Source organism: Gigantopelta aegis, chromosome 14 (genome assembly GCF_016097555.1).
Source record: "Gigantopelta aegis isolate Gae_Host chromosome 14, Gae_host_genome, whole genome shotgun sequence".
Classification (NCBI taxonomy): Eukaryota; Metazoa; Mollusca; class Gastropoda; order Neomphalida; family Peltospiridae; genus Gigantopelta; species Gigantopelta aegis.
Genome location: NC_054712.1, coordinates 54,377,072 through 54,394,578, shown reverse-complemented (window position 1 = coordinate 54,394,578; position 17,507 = coordinate 54,377,072). Strand labels below are relative to the sequence as shown.

Genomic DNA, 17,507 nt, shown 5'->3' with positions numbered 1-17,507 from the left:
TTTGTTAAATATAATTCCAGATCCAGTTGTTTGCATTTACATTTCATTTTTAACTTGGAATTTCCGTGGGTGATTAATGATAAATGACTTCATTAATTTGCATCTAATTTGCAAAGTTAATAAATTTTGAAACCATGTGGTCTGAATAATAATATCACATTGTGTTATTTTATTTATTATGTGATAAAATGGCATCTTACATGGTATTTATACAGCCTGTTATTAATGGGTAACTGCTTTATACGTGGGTTAAATCAGGTTTGACTATTTTTATCAAATAAAGATTAGCATTCTTCTTATCTACTTCAGGTGATAAACTATTGAAAGCGTTAGAGAATGGTGTATCTCAGTATCCGGTACTGGAAGGCCGATTTCCACAAATTGCGGGAGTGGTGTTTGGTTTTGATCCCAGCCTGCCACCCGGTCAGCGGATTGATCCAGAATTGGTCAAAGTTCAAGGACATTATATGGTGTTAGACCGGGTATGTGATTTCCACTTGTATTAAAAATAACCTATTTATCTGTATGTACACTGCACTTAGGATGATGGGGGGGGGGGGGGGGGGGGGGGTTAATGAAAACTTTTTAAGCGAATTCTAGATAAATTATGCAAATTCTTAATTTCTACCCTCACTCCCAAGCCCCTAAATATATATTTAATTTTTATTTATTTTTAACGATCATTATTTTATTTCTTGCACTAGCGCCATTATGGTTATTTACTGTTACTTTCAATGTTTTAATACTGTTTAGTATTTATGATAATTGGTAAAACCTAATCGAATTAAATTGTGACTCATTTAGGGTTCTTTATGCGTCATGGAATTGGAAAATACCTTTTAAAGTTGTTGATGATAAAGTGTATGAACCTTGAAAACATATACATGTATTACACTGAACGGAAACTTTCAGTGCCGGGACAGAATGTGCTGAAAAAGTATAAGTATTGAAAATAGAAATCAATTCTTTTATTTGGGAGACTAGATATAATATTTAAAACCAATTTTCCAGAGTAGGGGTTTTTTTTATGTATTGTGTGTGTGAAGGTGTATGATTACAAATTTAATATAGTTGTTTTGCTATATTTGGGGGGAGCAATTTATTCTTAATCTCATTAGCTACGGCATAATATATATTTGTCAAAAGACTCTCTTGCTTTGTAGGAGTATACCTTGTGTACAAAGGAATACATGTACTTTGGAAAAGATGGTTATGGAGCTTTGAGTGACAGTGAGATTGTGGTGAGTAACAGGTTTATTGAAAAGTTTTTCATAACTCAAAACCCATGCACGTGCTGTAACCTCACCGTGGTGCAGGGGTGTAACATTCTCTTTGAGAATGGCCAATACAGCACAAATTGAAGTTTAGAGTAAAAGTCAGTATCTATCTGTGATATTTGTATTTGTATTTTTGCACAGTTCTTTACACTGTTTTTATTTATCTTCAATTTTTCTTTTGATGTTGATCATTACCCAGTTTGTGTTGGTGCGGTATGCAAATTTGTTCACGATTATACATGTATTGCCCATAATAAGTCCTTATTTAGTCATTTTGTTTGTTTCTTGTTTATGCATATGTTTTGCATCCAGTTCCGTATGTGGAATGTTTATATGCAATAAAGTTTTTATCTTTTTATCTTTTATCTTATAAGTACAATTATCTCATCTACTACTCACCTTGTGGTTGTGTTGTATTTTAATTCCACAATGCTCTAAAACATCTCGGATGTCCCAATTTTTCACACACTGTCTCAAACCCTCACCTCATGCTGTCTTCCAGCAGGCCATATTTTTTTCTAAACAGGACATAAATGTGTGTGTTTTTTCAGACTGCTGTTTGTAAAAAATAACAACAGAAAAGCCATATTTTACTTCCTATTTCGAGCCCAGACACACATTCCAAACATCCAAAACTATTTACATACCTATATCCACATACTGTTCAGGCACGTCCATCCTGATCACCACCTCTGACAAATGTCGGTCACATTAATCTCGGGACAGCAATGTAGCTCTAGGTTCTCTTTAGCAGTAAGTCAACCTCGCTGGCACTTTTAACCAAATGACAATCAAAATGGAATACTTTGCAGTCGAGCCTTGCCCATATAGGGCAATAAGTTCCAAGGCCAGTCAGGCATCGAAATAAGTGGAGAACGGTCGTTCAGGTTACCGGGAGGTTACCACTTGTAAGAAAAGTCAAATGGTGTTTCATTCTCGAAAAAAATTTCAACGTAACGGTAGTTTCGTTTCCGAACGTAAACCAGGCAGTGCATTCCGGACTTCTGCATTTCATTTTCTTGTAAGGAATTTGCATCTATGTTCATGCGCACTTTTGCAATTGCAAGCAATAATAGTCATTCCACATTTAAACAACGTCCACTAGATGAATTTATTTTCAAGTAAGAAATTGCACTGGTGTTCGTGCGCACTTGTGCAATTGCAAGCAATCTCGGTAATCCACGTTTAAGCAGCGCCCACTAGATCAATTTACTTCCGAATTTCGTTTCTCGTACCAATGTTGGCGCACACAGACACAATTTCAGAATGTCCATGTTAAAAGTAGTAGTAACAGGAATTCAATCCTAACTTTCATATAGTTATGGTAACCTATAGGTTACTAGGCTATATTTTGTGGTAACCTGTAAATGGGTTACCAAACACAAAGCTTATTTCAATGCCTGGCCAGTGATATTCCAGTGATCAATTATTATTATCTAAAATTGATCAGTTTGGCTCCACCAATGTGATGATCAATTATAAAAATCCAAAATCGATTGTGTGGGAAAATGTTGACTGTAATTGTTCTTCCAAAGTTTTTTTTCTGAGATTTGTAGCTGGTTAAAGACAATCACTTTAAGCACAATTTCAAAGTAGTAATATTTTCAGGTAATAGTATGTTGGCTGTTATGTTCACCCTATTTTTGTTCGATTGTCTGACATGGGACATTCAACAAGCACAAGCGGAAGAATAATTTGGTGATTTGTAAAGAAACTCTAATGTCCATGTCAAACAGGACCACAGTCCCCAGAGTACATCCTGCAATTCTGCCCCCTCTACGATGAAGCCAGGATAAAGCACTGGCCGAATGGAGCAACACTGGCTGTCAAGCTTTGGGGTTCTAAAGAAGACTTGACAGAGACAGTGTTTTTTATCACCACAACCGGACTCCAAATCTCTAAAGCATGATCAACTATAGCTTGAACGCAGAAGAAGAAGTAAAAAAACTCTATATCATTTGCTTTTTCATTTGTCTAGGTGAGTTCCGAGCAATGCCAGGCACTGAGTACCACAGTTCAGAACCATTTTGAATCAGTTCAGATACATCTTGGTCAACTCCCCTGCAAGTCAGGGCACCGCCAGAGTCTCATCTCTCTGTCTCGGTAAGAACGTTATAATATTATAACAGTACATGACATCAGGTTTCCCACACCAAGTCACATTAATAATAGTCCATGCCTGGTGCTTGCAAAACTTTTATGGCCGAATTTACAAAGCCTGTTTTACACTTGTAACTACATGGATTTACAATGCTTAAACACCTGTGTTTAAGAGAGAGGCTTCGTAAATTCGGCCCTTAGAGTTTAGACTTAAGATTCTATAGAGTCTAAGACTTTAATGTCATGACAAAGCCATTCAAATTGTATAGGTATGACGTCATTAAAGATTGAGTCTGGATTCTATAAAACTAAACTCTGGAAGTTTTATAATCATGGGTCCAGAAATAAAATAATGACGACTTTTGAACATGGTCGTATTGTATGATGAAACAGAATGCTATAGTCCTTCCACCATCCTCAATGATAAATGAATAAAAGTGTGTGCAGTTTTGAAACCAATTTACTCAGCAATAAATAATTTGTAGTATGTACTACAGTAAAAAAAACGTTTCCAGATACGAAGGACTATAGATGTTTTTGTTTGTATACCAAACCTATAATGATTGTTTTTAGGTGGGGGTTTTTCTCATCCCAGCCAGTGGTATATCAAAGGCTGTGGTATGCGATGTCCTGTTTGGGGGAAAGTGCATATGGTAATTTACCTGTTTTCTATGGAGTTATGGCCCTTGAACTTAGGAGATATAAAAGTTTGTTTTCCAGACTTGTTTTGCAATGCCTGAAGATATTGAGATTAAATTTTGTATATACCTTTATCATGTCACTGATCAAGTTTTAACTTTTATAGTGATTTACCCACTTTTCACAGAAATATGGCCCTTGAATGTAGGAGATAATAAAAACATTTGGGTTCGGTAGGAAACATGTATTGCTTTAGCAGTACTCTCATGATGCTTGTTAGTATTTCAAAATGTAATTTGTAAAAAATATTATGTTTTTGTGTTTGTTTTTAAGGAAAGATATCATTGTCCTGCGAGCGGGTTTGAAGAACAAGAAGCCTTGGCCTCTGGTTCGACAGAACAGTATCCATGCAGCAGAAAACGAAATGAGTTTTCTCTGCCCCAAAGTGGATGGGAGAATCTTTATTATTAATGAGGAGGTAAGTCCCTGTGGTGTTTTTTTCACATCCCTGTAAGATGCACAGTAGGAAATCTGCATTTCAGTGCCAAGTGGATTTCTCCCACGTCCTTAAACCGGTGAAATTCAATGATATAGCGCAACCATTTCACCCCGTAGTTTGATCCCTGCAGATCAACTTTGGCTTGAGCACTAGGGAGTACCATATTTTTTTAAAAGGTCACATATGAGACCAAATGCAGCCAACATCAATGTCAGATATTACTGAATATTTGAATGACTGTTTAACGACACCCCAGCCCCATAAAAAAAAAATACATCAGCTATTGGGTGTGAAACTAAGGTAAATGTGTAACATCAGCATAAAAATTCAACACTTTGAAAGTTACAATGTAAAGATCTGTGCAACAAATAAGTAGATTTATATTTTTGGGTTTTGTTTTGTTTTTTTGTCAGAAAAGGCAAATAATGTTGGCTTTAAAGCCATCGTTCAACTCTGAACAGCTCTGTGTAATGAGTGAAGAGTTTGCCAGTGGAAGTACAGACAGCATGAACAGTGAACCGGACAGCTAGCGGAACATGCAGCTAGAAATCAGCAGAGATAGAAAGACAAGCAGATGGGACGTCTGGAGAATCTGGTAACTTCGTGAGCCAAATAATTATCCACAGTTATTATTATTATTATTATTTTTCTTTTGTGAGCTGTTTTTTGTTTTTGTTCTCTCTTTTTTTGTTAATGTTACATCAAGTTTATATCTAACGGGATCAAGTTTATATTCAGGGTATTACCTGGTCATGTTTATTCACACTGTTTAGTCAGTGTATGTCCAAGTCATGTTTATACACTATGTATATCCAGTGTATATATATATTTGATTTGAGTCATGAATATTTATTTTTAATGGAAATTTTTACCCCGAAAATATGACAAAGTCATATTTATTTCCAATATATCGCCAGTTCTTATTTATCAACAATGTATTACTTATGTTATTTTTCATTAAGATCATATTTATATCCACAGTATGATTTAAGGCGTATTAGTACCATTGTATGACTGGGTCATATTTATATCCAGTATTATTATAACTTTAGCATGGTTATATCTAACTTGCCCCATACATCATTGTATACAGTTTATATGAGTTGTTCAAAGTTTTTATAACATCTATGACATGAAAAGCAATATTTTAACCCTAATGTACTGTGTGTATACCCAGTGATATCAAGCTTAAGTGATTCCATATTCATTCCATTTGCTTTGCAAAATATCCTGAAGCCATCGTGATAATCCATGCAGGGAACATTTTGTTCAGCATCATGTTGGATTTACTATGCAAGTTTCAAAGTTCACTGTACCCATTTCTGTAAATTTAACTTCAAGTTGCTAATCCTTTTGAATTCAAAATGGTATCAAATGTTTCTGATCAAAATTTTTAAAACAAAATGTTCTCTGCCATGTAAACTATATGTTCTATGGTGTTCAACAAATGTTTAAGAAAGTCACTATTCCTCACAGAAGCTTTGGCTAGTGCCCTATGTATTATAGTATTACAGCTGATAATTTCCTCTAGCCCAGACCAAAACTTTACCATCCGGGACCGAGGGTTAGTGGGTTTGTCAAACCCGGTGTTCTACCCAAATAAAAGCTATTTATACCTTTTAAAAAAAAAAAAATTGAGTGGAAGAGTGAATGGAATATATGTTTTGTAATGGACCATCTATATTTTTGTCATAACATCCACTAAAGTCAACAAAGACCTAGAGTAAAATGTTCAAACAAAGGCAGTGCTCACACTGACGCAAATTTTGGTTAAGCCAATTTTTTGTTATGTGGAGTATTTCCTTAAAAATTATTAAAATGTGGTTATTTAAAAAATAAATGTTGTAGCTATTTTGTATAAAAATTAGCAATTGACTAATTTAGCAAAGGACAGGGTAAGCCCTGATAGGTAAGTTTATTTAAAAGGAAAACATTTATTTATTTTTGTCCATTAACAGTCGTAGAATATTTTATTTTTGAGATTGATTCCAAATCCAACTGCATCATGTGGCTTTTGAAACCAATACCACAAAGTGTTTTGCAGTATGTTCTGGGATTGATTCAAAACAGTGCATGCATATGAAACACAGATGAGTCTGTTTGGAAATCATTCCTTCAACGCATTTGATTACATTTTTGTGTACACTTGATTAAATGTTATTATCTAATAGCATCTCACTGGGTCAAACTCTGCTGAATTGAAGATAGAAGTTTACCTAATAACATATCATGGGTTCAAACTGGTGAATTGTATATAGCAGTCTACCTAATAGTATCTCACTGGGTCAAACTCTGGTAAATTGAAGATAGAAGTTTACCTAATAGTATCTCACTGGGTCAAACTCAGGTGAATTGTAGATAGCAGTCTATCTAATAGCATCTCACTGGGTCAAACTCTGGTAAATTGTTGATAGCAGTCTATCTAATAGCATCTCACTGGGTCAAACTCTGGTGAATTGTAGATAGCAGTTTACCTAATAGCATCTCACTGGGTCAAACTCTGGTGAATTGTAGATAGCAGTTTACCTAATTGCATCTCACTTGGTCAAACTAGAACGGCCTCAGTGGCGTCGTGGTTAGGCCATCGGTCTACAGGCTGGTAGGTACTGGGTTTGGATCCCAGTCGAGGTTTAATCCAGATACCGACTCCAAACCCTGAGTAAGTGCTCCGCAAGGCTCAATGGGTAGGTGTAAGCCACTTGCACCGACCAGTGATCCATAACTGGTTCAGCAAAGGCTATGGTTTGTGCTATCCTGCCTGTGGGAAGCGCAAATAAAAGATCCCTTGCTGCCTGTCATAAAAGAGTAGCCTATGTGGCGACCGGGTTTCCTCTAAAAAACCCAGTGTTAGAATGACCATATGTTTGACATCCAATAGCCGATGATAAGATAAAAAATCAATGTGCTCTAGTGGCGTCGTTAAATAAAACAAACTTTATTTTGGTCAAACTGGTGAATTGAAGATAGCAGTTTACCTAATAGCATCTCACTGGGTCAAACTGGTGAATTGTAGATCTATACAGGGATGTGAGCATGGGATTGAAAACAAAAGAAGAGGAAAATGTGAATGATTAAAAATATATGCATACCTAGAGAGGTCTGAATATTTTTTTCTCAATTAGAATTAATTTAAAGTGGTTTCACACTATATTTGTTTAGTTTAATTCTTAAAAATCATATTTAATTTTACATGGATGATTATTATAATTTGTATTGTTTGATCCAGGATTTCAAATTTATAAAACATTTACTATTTAATAATAAAGATTAAACCTTTTTGTTCACAAATTATTAGCTGACATACAAGTGAATAGGCAATATTCTTACATTTTAAATTAAACCTCCATCATACATGAAAAACTGAATGTAGTTTAAATTTTTGTTGTATATGTAAACAGTGACATAGTATTTGGGTTAATCATGTGGTCTTTTTCTATTGAAGGAAATTATTTTTGCACGGAATTGAGATCACAATTAAATTATGTGTTCGTGTGAATATACCCTGCAATCATATTTCCCTTTATGATATTTTAATTTTGACATCCAATAGCCGGTGATTAATAAATCAATGTGCTTTAGTGGTGTTGTTAAACAAAACAAACTTTATGGTATTTTAAATGTTTTAAATTTCAAAAAGTAAAAAGTCTCACACAAGTAAAGTGCACACCAGTGCTGACATTCCTACTGTGAAGAAGTACAGCTTCGTGACAACCTTTTACAACACACTTAGTGGGCATGTTCAGGTTGGCACGGTCTTTTAAACACTATTTGAATACCAGGTATCCTGCCTCAAGGACATCAGCAGTGAGGTTATCTATCCGGCGAATGAAATCCCTTCCTTTTCCTCCGGTATCAGTCTTTGAATACCAGGTATCCTGTTTCAAGGACATCAGCAGTGAGGTTATCTATCCGGCGAATGAAATCCCTTCCTTTTCCTCCGGTATCAGTCTTTGAATACCAGGTATCCTGCCTCAAGGACATTGAGGTTACAAATGAAATCCTTCCTTTACATCAGTCTTTGAATACCAGGTATCCTGTTTCAAGAACATCAGCAGTGAGGTTATCTATCCGGCGAATGTTCTTTGATACCAGGTATCCTGCAAGAACATCAGCAGTGAGGTTATCTATCCGGTTGAAATCCTTTTTTTCCTCCGGTATCAGTCTTTGAATACCAGGTATCCTGCCTCAAGGACATCAGCAGTGAGGTTATCTATCCGGCGAATGAAATCCCTTCCTTTTCCTCCGGTATCAGTCTTTGAATACCAGGTATCCTGTTTCAAGAACATCAGCAGTGAGGTTATCTATCCGGCGAATGAAATCCCTTCCTTTTCCTCCGGTATCAGTCTTTGAATACCAGGTATCCTGTTTCAAGAACATCAGCAGTGAGGTTATCTATCCGGCGAATGAAATCCCTTCCTTTTCCTCCGGTATCAGTCTTTGAATACCAGGTATCCTGTTTCAAGAACATCAGCAGTGAGGTTATCTATCCGGCGAATGAAATCCCTTCCTTTTCCTCCGGTATCAGTCTTTGAATACCAGGTATCCTGTTTCAAGAACATCAGCAGTGAGGTTATCTATCCGGCGAATGAAATCCCTTCCTTTTCCTCCGGTATCAGTCTTTGAATACCAGGTATCCTGTTTCAAGAACATCAGCAGTGAGGTTATCTATCCGGCGAATGAAATCCCTTCCTTTTCCTCCGGTATCAGTCTTTGAATACCAGGTATCCTGTTTCAAGAACATCAGCAGTGAGGTTATCTATCCGGCGAATGAAATCCCTTCCTTTTCCTCCGGTATCAGTCTTTGAATACCAGGTATCCTGTTTCAAGAACATCAGCAGTGAGGTTATCTATCCGGCGAATGAAATCCCTTCCTTTTCCTCCGGTATCAGTCTTTGAATACCAGGTATCCTGTTTCAAGAACATCAGCAGTGAGGTTATCTATCCGGCGAATGAAATCCCTTCCTTTTCCTCCGGTATCAGTCTTTGAATACCAGGTATCCTGTTTCAAGAACATCAGCAGTGAGGTTATCTATCCGGCGAATGAAATCCCTTCCTTTTCCTCCGGTATCAGTCTTTGAATACCAGGTATCCTGTTTCAAGAACATCAGCAGTGAGGTTATCTATCCGGCGAATGAAATCCCTTCCTTTTCCTCCGGTATCAGTCTTTGAATACCAGGTATCCTGTTTCAAGAACATCAGCAGTGAGGTTATCTATCCGGCGAATGAAATCCCTTCCTTTTCCTCCGGTATCAGTCTTTGAATACCAGGTATCCTGTTTCAAGAACATCAGCAGTGAGGTTATCTATCCGGCGAATGAAATCCCTTCCTTTTCCTCCGGTATCAGTCTTTGAATACCAGGTATCCTGCCTCAAGGACATCAGCAGTGAGGTTATCTATCCGGCGAATGAAATCCCTTCCTTTTCCTCCGGTATCAGTCTTTGAATACCAGGTATCCTGTTTCAAGAACATCAGCAGTGAGGTTATCTATCCGGCGAATGAAATCCCTTCCTTTTCCTCCGGTATCAGTCTTTGAATACCAGGTATCCTGCCTCAAGAACATCAGCAGTGAGGTTATCTATCCGGCGAATGAAATCCCTTCCTTTTCCTCCGGTATCAGTCTTTGAATACCAGGTATCCTGCCTCAAGAACATCAGCAGTGAGGTTATCTATCCGGCGAATGAAATCCCTTCCTTTTCCTCCGGTATCAGTCTTTGAATACCAGGTATCCTGCCTCAAGGACATCAGCAGTGAGGTTATCTATCCGGCGAATGAAATCCCTTCCTTTTCCTCCGGTATCAGTCTTTGAATACCAGGTATCCTGTTTCAAGAACATCAGCAGTGAGGTTATCTATCCGGCGAATGAAATCCCTTCCTTTTCCTCCGGTATCAGTCTTTGAATACCAGGTATCCTGCCTCAAGGACATCAGCAGTGAGGTTATCTATCCGGCGAATGAAATCCCTTCCTTTTCCTCCGGTATCAGTCTTTTCCCATCCTTCCTGTGTTTGTCCAGCAGCTTCCGTGTAGTCCTCATTATCTTGAATAGGAAAAGACAGTGGGACGTAACCCAGTGGTAAAGCTGATGTGTGATCAGTCTGGGATTGGTCCGTGAGTCCATTGGGCTATTTATTATTCCAGCCAGTGCCCCACAACTGGTATATCAAAGGTCGTGGTATGTGCAATCCTGTCTGTGGGATAGTACATATAAAAGATCCCTTGCTACTAATTGAAAAAGTAGCAGATTTTCTATGTAAGACTCTGTCAGAATTACCAAATGTTTGACATCCAACAGCCAATGATTCATAAGTCAATGTGATCTAATGGTGTCATTACAAAAAACTTTTTAAAAATCGGTCTCTCTTTTTTGTCCTCCAGTGTCTGGACAGGTTGTCTAAACTGCAATCACAATTCCAATGCAAAGTTTTGTGTGTACGCATATTTTGTCGTTCGTCTGTCGGTTATGCAAAAGCAATATCAACATAAATCATTAAATGATGGATCATTCATGCAAAAGCTGTAATCATTCATCAGAATATATTTTTTTTAATTTATCACTGTTATTGGAAGAAAATAAGTCTACATTGCTCGTGTGAGAAAGGTAACACACATTCACTGGAAATCAGCATTGCAGTCGATACAATGTCTGCATTGTGGTGATACAAAATCGGCACTGTCTTTAGAAGTCTCGAAAAAGTTTAGTAACATAGTTGCACATTTCCTTTGATCGTTTTGTTACGTGCACAAATTGTATGCTGTTTGGAAATTAAAGGGACTGTCCTGAGTTTTCAGCCATAGCAAAAGTTTGTCTCTTCTCTCTCCTCCTTCCCCTCCCTCCCCCCCCCCCACAATCTGGCTCATGCGAAGGTACCTGTGCAGCTACCGTTAGTTTTAGTGTAAAACCCATTTTCATAGTCACGAGTATATACCATGTATTACGAACATGTACCGTGGTACGCAAGATCTCATGCCATTGTTGTGGGGAAATTGCCTTTCGGTGAAAAACCGCACACCTCAAAATGCTTAGGCGAGTGAAAAATCGCACTCACCAAAATACTAAGGCGAGTGAAACCAAGATTATTAATTTATGAAGTAATTGATACATGTAAATGTAGAGAATGTCGCAATTATTAACCAATAATGTTTTCTTCTAATTTTAGGCTTGGTTCATTAGTGTAGTCTGACTTCTTTTCCCTTTCAGGAATAGTGTATTTTACAAATTTAAGGAGCAGTGCTATAGAAATATAATTATGGCGTAAACTGATGTAGACAATTTGATTTCTTAATTACAATATGTACTATTCAGATAATTTGATGCACATAATCATGGATACCTTTTCAGTGTTAAGATGGTTTGATGAATGTGCAGCTAAACATGTCTATAAAATTAGGAATTAGCTTGTCTTGAATATGTACAACAAACATGATTAGGATAGTTGGGATGGGGAAAACCTACTGGTTCCGTTTTGTATGGTTCAATTAGAACTTTTAATTAACACTATCTCTTGGTTGTCATTTACTGATTTATGGTTAGAAGATAGCCTGGTACATGGAAAGCCCTCATAACCCAAATGGAAACCAAACATAAAATCTTGAATTAGATTGCCTTGTAAATCCCCCCTGTAATCCTGAAACTCTTGTTTAAGTACCTCAAGAGGTATTGGAGTTGGAAGAGTTTTGTTTTGTGTTGACAGTTTCCTGCATTTAGATTTTGGGTGGGATGCAGCTCTGCACACCTAGCAGTGATTTTTGTATTTACATGGATTTGACCTACCGTATATCTTCGCCTGTAAGTCGATCTCGGCTATAAGTCGAGTCCCTAATTTCAAGCCCTGAAAACTTATTTTTTTATTGACCCGTTTATAAGTCAACCCATGAAAAACAACTTATAAATATTGAAATATTTCTTATTTTCAGCACATGAGAACAATAATGTACAATATTTGAACAAAAGAAAATTATTTTACAAACTTCGGTTTTCACGTTTTGTACATCGCAATATAATCAGACTATTCCAATCAAACTATCATTATTACATAGCATCAAAACGAAATATTCCCTTAGTAGAGAGTGAAAGCTGTTTGACTGTTACTGTACAGATGGTTTTGTGCACAGACAACAACTTTATTTATAAACACTGCCAACAGATCACTACGATAAAACTGAAAGTATCACGTTTTGCCGCCATATTAATACATGTAAGGAGGATAACTCTGGAAAGTACACTGTTTTTTGTACCAAATGATGTGTGTCCCTATTGCTCTAGATAGTGAACTGCAGAGATCAGTCTATTTTAAGGGAAAGCTCAGTAATATTCATGAAGTTAATCACCGCCAAAACATTGTTTGAACAACCATTAATGCCAGTGACCAGATTTCAAAATAAACTCAGGTAGTTAGTATTGTTTACATTTTTACTATTAGTGATGACTGTCAATTTAACTAAGTGGACTGTTGTCTTGGCATGTGAGTGAGATCGTACGCCTTTTCGCATAACCAAAACCGTTCTAATGCCAAAAAAAAAAGGTTATAAAAAATAAATGTGTCAAATTAACATATTTGAGTATAAATACATGGCATACTTCAACAATAAAACTTGTAAAATAATCCCCAAAACAGTAATATTTTTTGGTGAATTTTTTTTTACCCTCTTATAAGTCGACCCCCCAAGTTATAAAATAATTTTTAAGTGAAAAAAATTCGACTTATAGGCGAAGATATACGGTATATGCTTCCCCTCTGATGAAGGCAAAGCAAACTTTGACATGAAAAAGCCGCTGAGGAAGACTGTTTCCCAAGAATCTCTTACCCACTACCTGTACATTGTTTGATCTGAGGGTAGCTGCCTTTGTATATAACTCATCGATAGGTTTTTACCAAGGTTGCTTTTGAGTTCCCTTTAGCCTACGAAACCGCTCATCGTACAGTTGCCTCCATTCGAAATCACCATGATAAGCATGTAATTCTCGGATGGTGGCTAAATATTTGAGCAGGTTACCGGCTTCAGAAGGATGCTTTTGAATGAATATGGCAATAAGTGTATGAAAACATATCATCCATTGTTCGATAGACAATGGCTGTTTCAAAGTTTAGCCATGGTTTATCTGGATAAAACCAGCCGTAACATTAAATGAAACTGGTTCTTCAGAATATGTGGATGAAAGAACCCTCATATCAATAAATTCATCTTGCCATATTTTAGCTTTGAAACGCTCCGAAATTGTGACCCCCACAGGCATTACCCCAGAAAGATCAATGCTACAATTTCTGCTAAAAATATTTTTATCGGTTGATGAAGACTCACCCTTAGAAAAAATATTATCTTTTTGTAGGTTGATGAAGACTCACCCTAAGAAAAAAGATTCTCTATCAGAGACATCACTGGGGAAGAACTCAATGTGTTACCACTTTCTCTCCTCGGTGTATTGATGCCTGTATTCAACGAGTTTGTCAGGTCAATGTGACCATGTACCTCACTGTCATTGCTCGTTCTTGTCTAGTGTTCACTGTACAGGGTGCTGCAGTTTTGCAGACCTGTTTCAATAGCACTGTTGCCAACAGGTCATAATCTATACCTGATGCACCATCAGTCTCCATCTGTTAGGATGGATATGGGACGATGGTAACAGGTCAAACCTCTGATGCCACTGCCCCAACAGTCACCAACTGCTGGACTGGATATGGGGTCATGGTAATGGATCTTCCCTCTGTAGCCGCTGTTCCACTCGTCTCTGACTGCTGAGCCGATGCTTTGTTTTCTGGCACTTGACCGCCTCTTTGGCCGTGTCGAGTTGGCAGCTGTGCCTTTCCTCTTTGGTGCCATTTCATGAAAAATGTGAAACTAAAAAAAACATAATATACAAAAGGCAATATTTAACTTCCAAAATTGTTAAACCCAGTGTAAATAAGGTACACCCTTATTACCAGAGAATATTTATTACACTAAATACATGAATTTGTATATAATACTGAAAATTGTGCATTCTAGTAAATGCATAAGTTTGCACAGTATACTATGTTATTGTACAATGCACATTAAATAAATGCATCAGTTTGCACATTAACTGAATGTGTGTCATCACTGTGCATCAACTGAAAGCAAGAATTTGTACGTTATACTGAATGTACGTCATCACTGCATTACTGAAAGCAAGAATTTGTACATTATACTGAATGTACATCATCACTGTGCATCAACTGAAAGCAAGAATTTGTACATTATACTGAATGTACGTCATCACTGTCCATCAACTGAAAGCAAGAATTTGTACATTATACTGAATGTACGTCATCACTGTGCATCAACTGAAAGCAAGAATTTGTACGTTATACTGAATGTACATAATCACTGCATTACTGAAAGCAAGAATTTGTACATTATACTGAATGTACGTCATCACTGCATCATCTGAAAGCAAGAATTTGTACGTTATACTGAATGTACGTCATCACTGTGCATCAACTGAAGTTAGTTTGTCTTATACTGAAAGTACCATATCGTACACATTATTCCGCATGTATGTTGTCATTTTGCATTGAACTGCATACATCCATTTTCATATTAAACAGAATATACATTTGTGTACATCTGAATGTACTATGACACTGTGCATTATACTGAATGCTTGTAGACATTATACTTCAAGTCGGCTTCAGTCAGTGTTTGTAAACTAACTAAATACAAACTGAATGTGTACATTATGTTGTAGGTAGACTGCAAAATAGTTCTGCACTACCAGTATATTAAAACCAAAGAACATAGATTTGTGCATTCAGATATATATTTGGGTGCTTTGTAGCAGGTAGACTTATGAACATTTTACCATATTGAAATGACACTACATTTACAAGTATCAACGTTTAACATTCATATGTGTACATGTAGATGTATGTATATATTCTATACCTACTTACAATTATAGTTGAAATACTTTCTTGTATTGCAGGATTGCACTCTTTATACTCTGCAAATACTTTTTCATTGCATGTTCACAGAGATGTACTCCATCTGTGGACAGGAAAGATAAATCCTCTTTTCAAAAAAGAGCTTCCTTATTTCTTTCCATTTTATGCTATGGCTTGGAAGAAGTACTGATGCCTAGCAAAAATCCACGACTGAATTGCATAGGTTCACACAGGCACAACAAATCAGACCAATTTTAATAACTGTTGTGAAACGTTCATCTGCCTTGCATGACACAAATTCTAATGGTAAAGGTTCATTTAGAATGGAGTATTTGTGCCGCACTCTTTCGACATGAATCCTAACATGTGCTATCTTCCTAGTTGTTTCAATGTCTACTGGTGCCAGTTGATTTTTCCCTCTTGTAAATGCAGATATTTTTACTTCTGCCATCAGCCTGGATGTCAAATCCTCTATCCACCAATATCAAGTCAGCTGGTAAAATATTATTTAAAAACCCATCATGTTCTGTTATGTATTTATCACTTACCCTACCACCCCATGCTTTGGAAAAAATTCTAATTGACTTCTTGGTACAAAGAAATGGTTCCAAATACACAAACAATGTCAATAAAATCTGAAATGTTAAAAATCCTGTATAATGCAGCACTTTCTCAGGTTTACCCTCAAAAAAGCTCTTATACTTATGTACAGTATTTTGAACTTGTAAATTAAGTGCACGGTTTTCAGTTCTTAAAGTTTGTAATTCATCCATCATGGATGCCATCACCGGCCTGGTAACATCGGTTTGCACCTCCTTGCCATCTTCTAAGGCTGGTTCCTCTGTGGGGTCTTGAGGTGGTCATGGCTCTGCTGCTGCAGCTTTAAATTCCACCATGTTTTGTGATCTGTTCTGTGGGCATTTGAAATGGGTAACGGCTGGTGATACAGCTGACTTTTGATCTTTTGGTTTCTGACAAAGCATGTTGACAGATGGAATCCAGTCAGGATTGTCCGGAAAAGGTCAGCGGAAAAATTGAAGAGGTTGCAAGGATTTTTGAAAACTAATTTTATAAACACAAATATCACATAAAATGTCCTAGAGAATTTACTTATCGTTTATAATTTTAAACATTGGGACATTTTATCTATAAAATAATTTTAAGGCATCAAAGTTGCACTGAAGCAAAACAAATATTAATTCTTTTATAATCTGTACTGGTAAATAAAGCATGAACATGAAACTCAAGAAATTATGCCCTTTTTTGTTGGTAAGACCTTTACAAGCCCCCCTTCCTAAATCCACCATTGATCTCCCCTCCCCCCTCCCCCTGCCAAATAAATAATAATAAATAAATAAATAAATAAATGTGGCATTATAAAATTATATATAATTAATCCAATGGGCTGTGTTACTTGTTATAATAAAATTGCTCACCTGAGAAAATGAGTGGAGCACATTCAAATATTTTCCAACTTTTTTGCATTAAATTCTGTTTAAGACTTGGTAACCACAGTCATCTCTGCTCACTAGTCAGGTTCTCCCAGTCTTTTCCTTGTTTTTTTTTTATCACTTTGGGAAGTTGATAATACTTTAATTGTGTCTCTCTAACTGATCTATTGTGGCAGCCAACCACTCGACAATAGTTAACCATTGCTATTCAACTTTAAATTCTTGAAGTTACACGCCAACCTTGGAACGCCCGATACCTCCAATGGCAGACTTCCGTTCTGTGACGTCATGTGAAAACACACTATAAATAAGAAGCGTGTATTTCTTCGTTTTAATTGTATAACTCCAGTTGGGGTTTTTTCAGTCATCGGCTACTAGCCCGTGACCAGAACACATCTTCAGCAGACGGCCAACAGCCATTTCCCCATTGACATATTTCTCACAGTGGAGAAAAAACTCCTGCTGCTCACGCTGGCTGTTTCTTTCTTTGCATCTTTCTCAGTTTCCCTTCCAATGACCATATGTTTGACATCCAATAGCCGGTGATTGATGAATCTAGTGGTGTTGTTAAACAAAACAAACTTCATTTTAACTTTCTCTATTTCCTTTCTGATACCAGTGTCGTCTGTAGTGGCAGCAAGT

The 17,507-nt window shown here is 36.9% G+C and overlaps 1 protein-coding gene across 1 annotated transcript in view; it reads left to right on the top strand.

The window, feature by feature from the left end:
• LOC121389456 (mannosylglucosyl-3-phosphoglycerate phosphatase-like) overlaps positions 1 to 5,251 on the top strand; it is a 28,080-nt gene extending 22,829 nt beyond the window's left edge. Inside the window, exons 10-14 of the mRNA XM_041521091.1 lie at positions 310 to 482; positions 1,164 to 1,241; positions 3,256 to 3,380; positions 4,350 to 4,494; positions 4,929 to 5,251. Coding sequence (XP_041377025.1) covers positions 310 to 482; positions 1,164 to 1,241; positions 3,256 to 3,380; positions 4,350 to 4,494; positions 4,929 to 5,045 — 638 coding nt within the window. The 3' untranslated portion in view covers positions 5,046 to 5,251. The remainder of the gene's footprint in view (positions 1 to 309; positions 483 to 1,163; positions 1,242 to 3,255; positions 3,381 to 4,349; positions 4,495 to 4,928) is intronic.
• The last annotated feature ends 12,256 nt before the right edge of the window (positions 5,252 to 17,507 follow it).